The 12,452-nt window shown below is 41.0% G+C and overlaps 1 protein-coding gene across 3 annotated transcripts in view; it reads right to left on the reverse strand.

Moving 5' to 3' along the window:
• LOC104612935 (retinal-binding protein) overlaps window positions 1-12,452 on the reverse strand; it is a 152,800-nt gene that overhangs the window by 39,394 nt on the left and 100,954 nt on the right. For all 3 annotated transcript variants that reach the window (XM_010280593.3, XM_088887375.1, XM_088887374.1), the window contains exons 9-10: window positions 337-399; window positions 90-141 (exon numbers count right to left, since the gene is read on the reverse strand). In XM_010280593.3, the coding sequence (XP_010278895.1) occupies window positions 90-141; window positions 337-399 (115 nt within the window). The remainder of the gene's footprint in view (window positions 1-89; window positions 142-336; window positions 400-12,452) is intronic.

A 12,452-nucleotide genomic window follows, 5' to 3' on the forward strand; every position in this document is an offset into this window, starting at 1 on the left:
TGGAGAATCTGGCCACATCATCAGTTTTGGCAGGTAGATCAAAGAAGAACCATCATCATATTAATAGATTAAATTCTTACTACACAAACCTCATAGGTTTTCCCAGCAGGAATTATGGTCTCCTTGTAGTCATCGGATCTCCTGCATACAAGTAACATCAACTTGAAAACCAATGGTATCACCCATGAATCTGGTATAATCAATGTTCAAGACTAAGTGCGGAGAAAGACAAAGAACAATGCACGAATGCATGCATACTTGCATATATACATAGATACCTACATACACAGACACATACATTCAAGCATGCATCAATCTTGGTAAATAGAAGCTTACCTTGCTTCTGCAGAACCGGCATCCTGTGCTGAAATAAAGAAAGGTGAATTTGCAAAAACCTCACTGCAACATAGATGCTTATCAGTGCATGAACAAAGAACAAAGTACAATTATACAAAAAACATAAGACCCCCACCCTACACCTTAAATGCATTCAGTGACAAAAGGTTCTAACATTCAGTGATCTTCAACCTCAGATAAGATGGAAGGTGATTTAATAATTTGAAAAACAATTCTTGGCCTTGGACTGTAACATAAATAGTGGTTTAATAATATTCTAATACACAATATAATCATATTTAGAACCAACACAACAGGGAGGTAAAGAGATCTATCATCTTATAAAAAGGGAAAATTTTGAAGTACAATAAAAAGTCAAAGATCTCTTTTTTTTATCAGTAAAATGTATTTTATTAAATTCAGATTATAAGCAATTTATACAACTTGGTGATGGGACTGTTGATCCCCTTTAATCATTCTATTCTACCCCTCATTATAGTGCAGCCCAAAATAGTTGTTGTCACAATGCCCCCTGTTTTGCTAATCCATCAGCTAGCCCATTTGCACTTCTTCAGACCCATTTAAATTCAGCATCAACCTCTGCAATCTTCTCCACTTCCCTATCACATGTTTAAATGTCCATGGGGTATGGCTGCTATTTGTTGCCCATGATATTACTACTTTTGAGTCCCCTTCCACTTCAACATGTCTGCATCCTAGTTGTTTGGCTAGCTTTAACCCTTGTAGTAATGCCAATAATTCAGCCTTTGAGTTTCCATTGCCAACCGGTCCTCAGAACATACCCAACATCCTCCTGTCAGATTTTCTTAATACTCCTCCAATTCCTGAGATGCCTGGATTTCCAAAGGAGCACCCATAAAAAAAGTCAAAGATCTCTTTATCCATAGATGTGCAAGGAACACTAGCAATGGGTATGTGACCAACTGTCACTGTGAAAGATGCCTATGTAAAAAGCAGCCATATAGCAAAATATTGGAGATATTTGGAAAAAACTATCCCCAAAAAATTTTCTATTGCTACCTAGCAAAATGGGGATATTTTGGGGAAATTTTGACAAATATCGCCGATATTGCGAACCATGCTTAAGAGTAATTGTATTAGATGTGTTGACACAAGTAGAGGGGATTCTCAATTTGTTACTGGATGGCTGAGTAGTGGGGAAAGAGGACCATGGATTTACAAGATTAACTAAGAAAGACTATTTGGCACCTAGCCAGAATGCCACATTTAACTGGACCCAAAGAAAAGCAAATAAGTTAGCTAACTCCTATGCAAGGGATGGGAAGGGTGGAGTGTGTTGTATTGTGGCATGGCCCTTCCTTTGTACTCTCCTTTTTTATTTGTTTTATGGATCGATGGGAGGAACACAATTGTCACCAGTAAAGGACAATTGTTTCCTTCTTTTTATACTTTTTATTTGATCAGTAACTGAAATCATGGTTTTAAAATGTCCATAAATTTCCTAATATTTGCATGACATATTTCCATTTCCATGGGTACCGACACAAAATTTTACTGGAACCTACATATTTCCCAATGAACAATACCAGACACTGAGGAGTGCAAAAGATAGTATTTTAACACAAGTTGGTGACAATATTGTAGATATGTAGAGTAGCAATATTATTGAAACATAATGGACATGATTACCACAGCTTGATATTCTTTTCAAACATGAAGTTAAATATTAGTTTTGTTTGTGTAACAAATTATTTGGTTTATCTATTAGAACCATTTGCATTTTCTATGCGTTGAAATTTTGCTTGAATTCATTCTATCTTGTAGTTTTGACTCTTCAAGTTTACAAGAAAACTTCACAATGTATTATTTTGTCTATAACTTTAGTTTCTTTTTTTAATCAATAACAGAAATAATTTCATCAATTAAGGAGAACAATGGGTATAAGAAAAGAAAAGGGGAGAGATAAACTCTTTTAGCCCCCCCCCCCCCCCCCCCCCCCACCCAACAGAAAAATCTATTACAACATAGCCCAAAACAAACTATCCCTTCCCACCCCTTGTTTAGCAAGTGTGTTGGCGAAAGCATTGGTATCGCTTCTCACCCATTTGAAATTTACCTCCACCCCTTGAAGCAAACTCATGGCTTTTCTTTTATCAAAGATATAGTATCACCATCCAACCTCTTCCTCCCCTTGAAGCCACTCAATCACAAGCTTTGAATCACCCTCAATGAGAAGCTTTATAATATTTAGCTATTTAGCCTTTTGGATACCTTCCACAACAGCCATAATCTCATCCATCAATGAATCACCTATTCCAATTGGTCCTGAATAGATCACAATGACTTTTCTTCCTCATCTTTGAAGATTCCTCCAATACCATATGGCCCCAGATTACCTTCACTGCTGCCATCAAAATTGAGCTTGAGGAAACCTCAAGATGGAGGGGGCCAAAGTGACCTGATAACCACCATAAGAGGAGAAGAACCAGCCACCTCCCTCCATTTTCTCATTAGTTCATCCGCAGAAATATCCTTGAAGAGATCCAGTATCTTCACCCAATGGACTACTCTGATAGTAATGGCTTCAACAATAGCATCCCTGCTTCTTTCTTTATCAAGAAAGATTCTTTGATTCCTCTCTTCCTAGATTGTCTAGTAAACTGCATCTCTTGTGCACTTCCATAAGATTCTGCCCCTCTTCTTTGGCCAACTAACAAAAAGTAGAGGCGAACAGACTTTGTACATTTGATTGAGGGTTCCACCTGCACCCAAAAAAAAAAAAAAAGAAACCAAACCCAAATTGAAGAAGAAAAAGTGCAGGATATTAATAAGTAAAAGAAATTCTCACCATTAACCTTACAAAGAGAGCACCAATGAGGAGAAAGATACCAATTGAGTCCTTTTCTTTGCATTAACTCACAAGTATTAATTCTCTCTAAGAACACTTCCTAGCAAAAGCCACCCACTCTATGTGGAATAGGTTTGCTCCACACCTCCTTCACTAAGGACAAGCCCTGACTATCACTCTGCTAAATAAGGGAAGAGAAAAAGGAAGCATAAGTGAAGGAGCCAGAGGGGGACATAGTCCATATCCTCCTATTCCTTCTTGCAGTATCCAAATACACCCCTTCAAGGTTTTAAGAAATCTCATGACACTTGTTATTTCACTCTCCTGTAGACCCCTTTTGAAACCCAAATCCCAGTCAATACCAGTACTAGAACTAGAAGGAACCAAAAAAAGAAGAAATGGTTTCCACCCTTCGATTGGAGATGGCATAGAGGGAGGAGAAATGTGTCTTTAATGGTAAATTGCCCACCCAAACATGATCCCAAAACTTTACTAGAGTTCCAGACCTAAGACTATGTTTGATATGAAGTAGGAAAGAAGGAAGGATATCGCAAATAGACTTCCAAGAAGAAACTCTTGTAGCCCTAACAGAAGTTCCAGAGTCCCATCCATTAGCTGCAAGCCCAAGTATGGTAATGATCACCTTTACCAACAGCTTATCTCTATCAAGAGGTAACCTCCACAACCATTTTCCAAGCAAGTGTTCCACTCCCATATCTTACCAAGACCTAATCCTCCATACATCTTATTTTTACACACCACTTCCACCTAACTCTGTGATCCTTCTTCTCCTCCCCTTTCTCCCATAAAAATTTCCTCATCAATTTCTCTAGCCCCCTACTTACCCCATCCGGAATCCTAAAGACTGACATAAAATACATTGGCAAATTTTCAAGAGTGGACTTAATCAAAGTGAGCCTACCACCTAAGGGACAGATATTACTCTTTCATGAGGCCAATCTCTTAGTGAAACGATCAAACATGGGGTTCCAAAAGTTGCCACTCCTTGGATTATCTCCCAAAGGTAACCCCAAATAAGTCATAGGCCATTAAGAAACAAAACAGCCCAGGATTCCTGCATTTTCAGTAATCTCCCTATCCTCCATATTCAAATCCACTATGCACCTCTTCTCAAAATTAATTTTCAGGTTGGACATTCTTTCAAACAATAGCACAACCATCTTTAGATACTCACCCATCTAATATCACCCCTTTCACGAAAGAGGATAGTATCTTTAGCAAACTGTAGGTAGTAATCAGTACCTCTTCTCTAACCACCTGCCAACCCTTTTACTAAACTTCTAGAATCAGCCCTCTCTATGAGTCACCCAAAAACATCTACAATCAAAGTGAAGAGAAACGGAGAAAGGAGGTTCCCTTGTGTAATTCCTCTAATGGCTGGGAAATGATCCACCACAGTTCCTTTAACCAAAATTAGATAATGACAATTCTTGACAAACCCCAATATCCATTTGCACCATCTATTGCCAAAGTCAAAACCTTCCATTACCTCCAACAAGAAGACCCAATCAACTAAGTCATACGCTTTTTCCAAGTCCAGCTTACAAACAAACACTTTCTTTTTCTAGCCTTCTTCATATCCTCGCCACTCTCATTGGCTATTAGAATTTGATCAATAATTTGCCTATCCTTAACAAAAGCCCCTTGAGATTATGAAATTATGGGATGGAATCACTGCCTTAATCCTTCAAGATAGCACCTTAGCAATGATTTTGTTCGGACTATTTACCAAACTGATTGGTTTGAAACTTTTAGGGTGCAAGGCCTCCTCTTACTTAGGAATTAGAGCAATGAAAGTTGAGTTGAGGCCTGGATTTATCACATCCCTCTCAAAAAATTCACCAAAAGACCATTTTAATGTCATCTTTTAGTATCTCCCAACAATCTTGGTAAAATGCCATAGTAAAACCATCGGGACCTAGGGCTTTAGCTCTCTCCATAGAGAAGACTAACTCCTTAATTTATCAATATCAAACCTTCTTTCCAGCCACCACTTCGACTCCTCTAGCTTAGGTCAATTCAAACCATCAATCCAGATTCTATCCTCCAAAAGCTTTCTAAAAATAGATTTAAAATGGTCCACAAAATCCTGAGCAATCTCATGTTGTTGGAAAATGCTCACTCCATCAATCATCAATTTTGACACAAAATTCTTCCTTCTCTTCCTATTTGCCATGGCATGAAAATATTTTCTATCCCCCTCTTTTAGCCACTTGCTTCTTGATTTTTGCCTCCAACTTATTTCCTCTTTGAATAAAATAACTCAAATTCCTTCTACAACACCCATTTCTCATTCCTATCATTCTCAACAAGTGATCCCAAAACTTCTTTAAGATCCAATTCCTCAATTTTGTTTGTTATGTGTTGCTTTTGCTATTTTGATCTTCCAAACTCTTGAATGTTCCACTCTTTGATTTTTCCTTTGAGTTCCTTTAATTTCCAATGAAACTTAATTCCTTCCCACTTCACCCTTGGGCTACTTTCCTCCTACCAAACCTTAACCCTCTCAATGAAGCTAGTAGAGAAAAGCCACATATGTATAAACCTAAAGGGAGCCGGACCTTTACCCCCTAAATCCTCCTCCAATATGGAAATAGGCTGTTAGAATGCTCGAGTCAGGGGCATTTTGGTCATTCTGGTGTATCTTATTGAAAGTGAAATGTCTATTGTATCTGAGTTTAAGTTATGTGTCCCATCTTCTATGAGGGACAAAATTGTCTTTCTTGTAACTCAAGTTTTTCATGAATAAAAGTCAAGTGCGTCGGCTAGGAGAGTGACTTTTGAACATCCTCTCTTCTAGTCTGGCCGAACACTCTTCTCCTCTCCTTCTTCTTCTTCTTTCTCTTTTCTTTCTTCTTCTTCTTTCTCTTTTCTTTCTTCTTTCTTCTTCTCTACTTTGACCTAGAAACAACTAGGGTTTATTCACATGGTATCAGAGCATTAAGGTCTGGTGTTCGTTTTCTTGCTGCTGTCTTCTTCCTGGGTTCGCCGCCAGCTTCACAGTAGGTTTCATCATCCTACAGCTGATCTGATTGAAGACTTGATAAAGGGCTGAAAAGGAGTTGCCGTTTTGAGGGCCTGGAGGTGAGAATGCCTCTGGCCGGTGCTGTGGTGGTCGTTGAAGTGGTATACTAGACCCTCTATTCAGTGTACGAAGAGGGCTGGTCGTATACAGGTATGGACACTGCTGTCGTGTGCTCAGAAATGGACTGTGAATGCTGATTTTTTTTTGTGTGCTTCGAAAGTTAGTTGTTGTGGTGCTGGGTGAAACTGATACACATATCAGTCATGTCTTTTTTTTTGTGTTTTCTTGCTCACATGTGTGCTGAAAGAAGAGTGGTAGACTGCTGATGTCCACGACAGCAGTGGTGTGGTGTTGATTGTGTTGTGGTGGCTGACATATCTATGTTTTTAAATGCTTAAAAGTGAACCCCTAGACCTTGTGTGTAATCAGTTCTGCAGTGTGCAGAACAAGTGTTCGATGAAACGACTGAGTAATTTCAGTAGTGGTGTGTTGGTGGTAAATGGTCCTGTAGTGTGCAGTCCAAGTGTTTGATGTGTTGACTGAATGATTTCAGCTTTAGAGTGTAGTGTGTAATGTGCAGTTGAAGAAAGTGGGTTGGTGGTATTGTAAGTGAGATAAGTCTTGTGACAAGTGTGAGATTGTGGTGTATATTCAGAGGAGACATAATTGAGATGGCTTCAACTGTAGTTGGGAATGACAACAAAACAGGCATCATGCTCTCTTCAGATTATCTAAGTGTTCAAATGACATCCATCAAGTTGAATGGTGAGAACTATGTACCATGGGCAAAATCTGTGGAAGTGTTCTTGAAGGCCAAGAGGAAAGTAAAACATGTGAGGGAGGAGAAACCTTCCTCTGATTCTCCTGGGTTCAGTGATTGGGAAAAAGATGATGCACAGATAATGACATGGCTTTGGAACAGCATGGAACCAAAGATTAGTATGAACTTCATGTTCCTAGATACAGCCAAAGAGATTTGGGATCATGCTAAAAAGTTGTACTCTGGACAAGACAACACAACTAGGGTATATCAGTTATACCAAGAGTACTTCAATTTGAAGCAAGGAAGTCAAAGCTTAGAAGAGTATTATGCAAGTTTGAGAAACATCCGCAATGAGCTAAATGTGTATCACCCTCTAACATCAGATGTCCAGATCCAACAACAGCAACATGAACAACTTGATGTGACTAGGTTTCTTGTGGGCTTGAAGGCTGAGTATGAGCCTGTCAGAGCACAGATATTGGGGGGATCAACTCTCCCCTCACTTGAAGAAGTTTTTGCCCGTCTTAAGAGGACATCCATTGAGCCAGTGGAACATTCTTCCTTCTCTGATAGATCTGGTTTGGTAGTGACTAAAGGGAGAAGTCGTGGAAGTAGAAGTGGTGGTGGCAGCAGTGGTCCTCCAAGCAACCGTGGTGGACACATGTTTAACCGGGCCAGTGGCCGGACTGGAGGCCGTGAGTCAGGGGGAGGCCGTAGAAAAGGAAGGGGTAATGCTCAGAGAAAATGTACACATTGTGGCTTAGAGGGGCACACAATTAATTTCTGCTATGATTTGCGTGGTCCACCCAACACTTGGGCTAACCATGTTACATCTAAGAGTAGTAGCACAATTACTGAAAGCCAGCAAACTGCACCAACCCCCTCCACACCCACTTGTGCTTCCGGGCAGGAAATGGTGAGTGTACCACGGGCAATATATGAGCAGTTCCTTTAAACATCTCAGCAGAACACAACTACACTTGCCCATTCAGGTATGACTTGTTTAGCTTCCAAAGCCTCACCCTGGATCATTGATTCTGGCGCCTCGGACCATATGTCTAGGACTCCTGATGTATTTTCTTCCCTTTCTCGCACCTCCACATCTCAGACAGTTACACTTGCTAATGGTTCTACATCTCCTATTTGTGGTGTTGGTGATGTTGATCTCTCCTCATTGTCTTTAGCATCTGTTTTATATGTTCCTAAGTTCCCTTTTAACCTTATGTCTGTTAGTAGATTAACCAAGTCCCTTAATTGTTCTGTAATCTTCTATCCTTCTTCTTGTGTATTTTAGGATCTCAAGACGGGGACAAAGATTGGTGGAGGGCATGAAGCCGGTGGTTTGTATTACCTTGATGGTGGTGGCCCTCCAGTGGCTTTTCAGTCGTCTCTTACTCCTCTCCAATGGCACTGCAGACTTGGTCATCCCTCTCTCAAGGCTTTGAAGCTGCTAGTTCCCTCCTTGAGTCATCTTTCATCATTAGATTGTGAGTCATGTCAGTTGGGAAAACATCATCGAGTCTCATTTAGTCCAAGAATTGATAGTCGTGTCTCAAGTCCTTTTGCTTTAGTTCATTCTGATGTATGGGGTCCAGTTAAAGTGGTGTCATACAATGGGTTTAAGTATTTTGTAATCTTTGTTGATGACTTTTCAAGGATGACATGGATCTATCTTATGAAAGACCGTAGTGAATTGTTCTCTATTTTTCAGAAATTTCATGCTGAAATACGCACTCAGTTTGGTGTTCATATGAAAATACTTCGTTCCGATAATGCCAAAGAATACCTCCTCATCATTTTAGCAACACCTAGAACATCATGGAATAATTCATTAAACTTCTTGTGCCTACACCCCACAACAAAACGGTGTAGCTGAACGCAAAAATAGACATGTTCTTGAAACTGCTCGGTCCTTGATGATCAATATGCATGTCCCAAAGCACTTTTGGAGTGATGCTGTTCTTACATCCTGTTTTTTAATAAATCGGATGCCCATGTCAATCCCCTTTCTCCGTGTTGTTCCCCACTTTGTCTCCCTTTTCTCTCACCCCAAGAGTCTTTGGCTGTGTTTGTTTTGTTTAGCACTTGGGGCCTGGAGTAGACAAGCTAGATGCTCGGGCTACGAAGTGTATTTTTCTTGGCTACTCAAGGACTCAGAAAGGGTACAAGTGTTATAACCCCAAGTTTCATAAATCGTTTGTGTGCCCTGATGTCACCTTCTTTGAGTCAGTTCCTTTTTTCTCCAATGCCGGGGTCTCTTCTTCTCCCTCTGTGGTTCCTCTTCCTATTCCGATTGTGGACCCCCTTCCCGTAGCTCCCACTCCTACTGCAGATGCACATCATATGCCAGTTACTACAGAGAGGCCGCCAATTACTCAAGTGTATACTCGCAGAAGTGCTTCGGCTCCTCCTCCACTTCAGCACCCGCCGACAGATCCTACTACTGCTCCTTCTCCTTCAGATCTTCATCTCCCTATTGCTTTGCGGAAAGGTAAACGTACTTGTACTTCTCATCCCATTTCAGACTATGTTTCCATTGCTCACCTTTCTGCTTCTCATTGCAAGTTTATATCATTACTCTCATCGGTTCCCATTCCCAAGACTGTACAGGAAGCCCTTGCCTCTCCAGGGTGGCGGAAAGCCATGGAAGAAGAACTCTCTGCTCTACAACATAATCATACGTGGGAACTCACCACCCTTCCTCCTGGTAAGCACACTGTTGGGTGTAAATGGGTCTATACAGTGAAGCATCTTCCTGATGGCAGTGTGAAACGATTGAAGGCACGGTTAGTGGCCAAGGGCTATTCTCAGTTATATGGTGTGGACTATATGGAGACATTCTCTCCTGTGGCTAAAATTGGTTCAGTTTGGGTGTTGATCTCATTGGCTACTATGTATGATTGGCCTCTCCTACAACTTGACATAAAAAATGCCTTCTTACATGGTGATCTTGTTGAGGAGGTGTATATGGAGTGACCACCAGGGTTTGTTGCTCAGGGGGAGGCTGGTAAGGTGTGCAGGCTCAAAAAGGCAATCTATGGACTGAAACAATCTCCTCGTGCATGGTTTGGCAGGTTCAGTGAAGTGGTGAAGGCCTTTGGGATGAAACAGTGTCAGGTTGATCATTCCGTGTTTAGCTATAACTCAAAAGATGGAAAAATCTTGCTAGTTGTATATGTGGATGATATTGTCATAACTGGAAGTGACAGCAATGGAATTGACAGGTTGAAAAAATTCTTACAGGACCACTTCAATACGAAAGATCTAGGGAAGCTAAAGTATTTCTTAGGAATAGAAGTTGCGAGGTCAAAACAGGGGATCAACCTATGTCAGAGGAAATATGTTCTTGACCTACTTGAAGAAACAGGGTTGTTAGGTGCTAAACCAGCAGAGACTCCTATGGAACTCAATGCCAAGTTAAGTGTGGATGCAGGTGAAGAGTTTGATGATCCTGGAAGATACAGAAGGTTGGTGGGAAAGTTGAACTACCTAACCATTACCCGACCAAATATATCATTTGCTGTGAGTGTGGTGAGTCAGTTTATGCAACATCCCCGGGTTCCTCACTGGGAAGCTGTTCTGAGAATTGTTAGGTACCTAAAGGGTGCTCCAGGTCGTGGTTTGTTATACCAAAAAGGAGGACCTCTTGAGATAGTAGGGTACACAGATGCTGATTGGGCTGGCTCTATATCAGACAGGAGGTCAACCACAAGGTATTGTACCTTCCTGGGTGGCAATCTTGTAACTTGGAAGAGCAAGAAGCAAACAGTGCTGGCAAGTAGTGCGGAAGCAGAGTACAGGGCTATGGCCCATACCACATGTGAACTAGTATGGCTGAAGAACCTACTACAGGAGATGGGTTTCTCAATTGACAAACCCATGAAACTATACTATGATAACCAAGCTGCTGTTCACATCTCATCCAATCCTGTCTTCCATGAAAGAACTAAACATATTGAGGTGGATTGTCACTTTGTGAGAGAGAAAGTGATAAGTGGGGTAATAACTACATCTCATGTGAGCTCAGGAAATCGGTGGGCAGATATCTTCACAAAAGGATTGTCTCGGGGAAGAATAGATTACATTTGTAACAAGCTGGGACTATATGATATATACTCTCCAGCTTGAGGGGGAGTGTTAGAATGCTCGAGTCAGGGGCATTTTGGTCATTCTGGTGTATCTTATTGAAAGTGAAATGTCTATTGTATCTGAGTTTAAGTTATGTGTCCCATCTTCTATGAGGGACAAAATTGTCTTTCTTGTAACTCAAGTTTTTCATGAATAAAAGTCAAGTGCGTCGGCTAGGAGAGTGACTTTTGAACATCCTCTCTTCTAGTCTGGCCGAACACTCTTCTCCTCTCCTTCTTCTTCTTTCTCTTTTCTTTCTTCTTTCTTCTTCTCTACTTTGACCTAGAAACAACTAGGGTTTATTCACATAGGCCAATGGTCCGAGGTCACTCTTGGCAAAGCTCTAGAAACAAGCCAGCTCTAGTGGTTCTCCCAATCAATTGTAAAGAAGAACCTATCTAGTTTGGAGCACATTGGTTCAGCTTGCAAATTAGACCACGTAAAGTTGCTAAAAGAGGCAGTTCCTTAAGCCCAAATGCATCAACGAAAGAGTTGAACCTCCTCATACTCAAATTAGTTATCCTTCTCGGATTATTGGTTTCTTCCAAGAATCTTATCACATTAAAGCCCCCCGGGCACCAAGGTCCATCCCACAAACCCTTAATATCATCTAATTCTTCCCAAAGCTTATCTCTTTCCTGATACCCATCAAGTCCATACACATTTGTCAATCACCATTTCACATTGTCACAATACATCCCAAGGCTCCACATTCCTCATCCCCCTTGACATCTCTTTTCAATCTTTCCACTTCACTCAGCTTCCTTTTCTTTGCCTTGCCTCTCTCCTTAATCTTTCTTAAATAAACCTTCATGTCCATTGGCTCTTGCACTATGCACCCAATTTTTTCACAAATCCAGCCACTGAATCACCCAGTCCAGACCCTTCCTTTTTTGCTCGCATCTCCTCAGATTCTCCCCCTAATTTCAGATTAAGGTTATCATCCTTTGTCCTCCTCTCACCCTCCTCACAGCAATCTCCGCACCACCTCCCTGCTTACTGCTCGCAGAACATGGGCTGAACTAGAACCTGGAACAACAGTAGCAGCCACAGAACAGAGGATAGTATCAAAAACAATACCTGGTTCCTTGTGAGGGCAGGAAACAATCGCACTAGACAAATGGCCTGACTTTCCATGTTCAGGAATTTGAAGCTCGCCAATTGCCCTAGTTGGGGTTTCCACTGGGAAGTCTCCAGTTGGAGAATTAATACTTTGAATACTGCGAAGACTCTGCCGCCTATCCCCTCCTGGATCCCACCTGTTTAGTCTCTGTCAATCCTCAACTAATCCCTTATGCACACCCTACCTCAAATAGGAATTTTGTTCTGGCATCCTCTTGACTGGGCTT

The sequence above is a fragment of the Nelumbo nucifera genome, chromosome 5, assembly GCF_055504915.1.
Source record: "Nelumbo nucifera cultivar China Antique chromosome 5, China Antique-T2T, whole genome shotgun sequence".
NCBI lineage: Eukaryota > Viridiplantae > Streptophyta > Magnoliopsida > Proteales > Nelumbonaceae > Nelumbo > Nelumbo nucifera.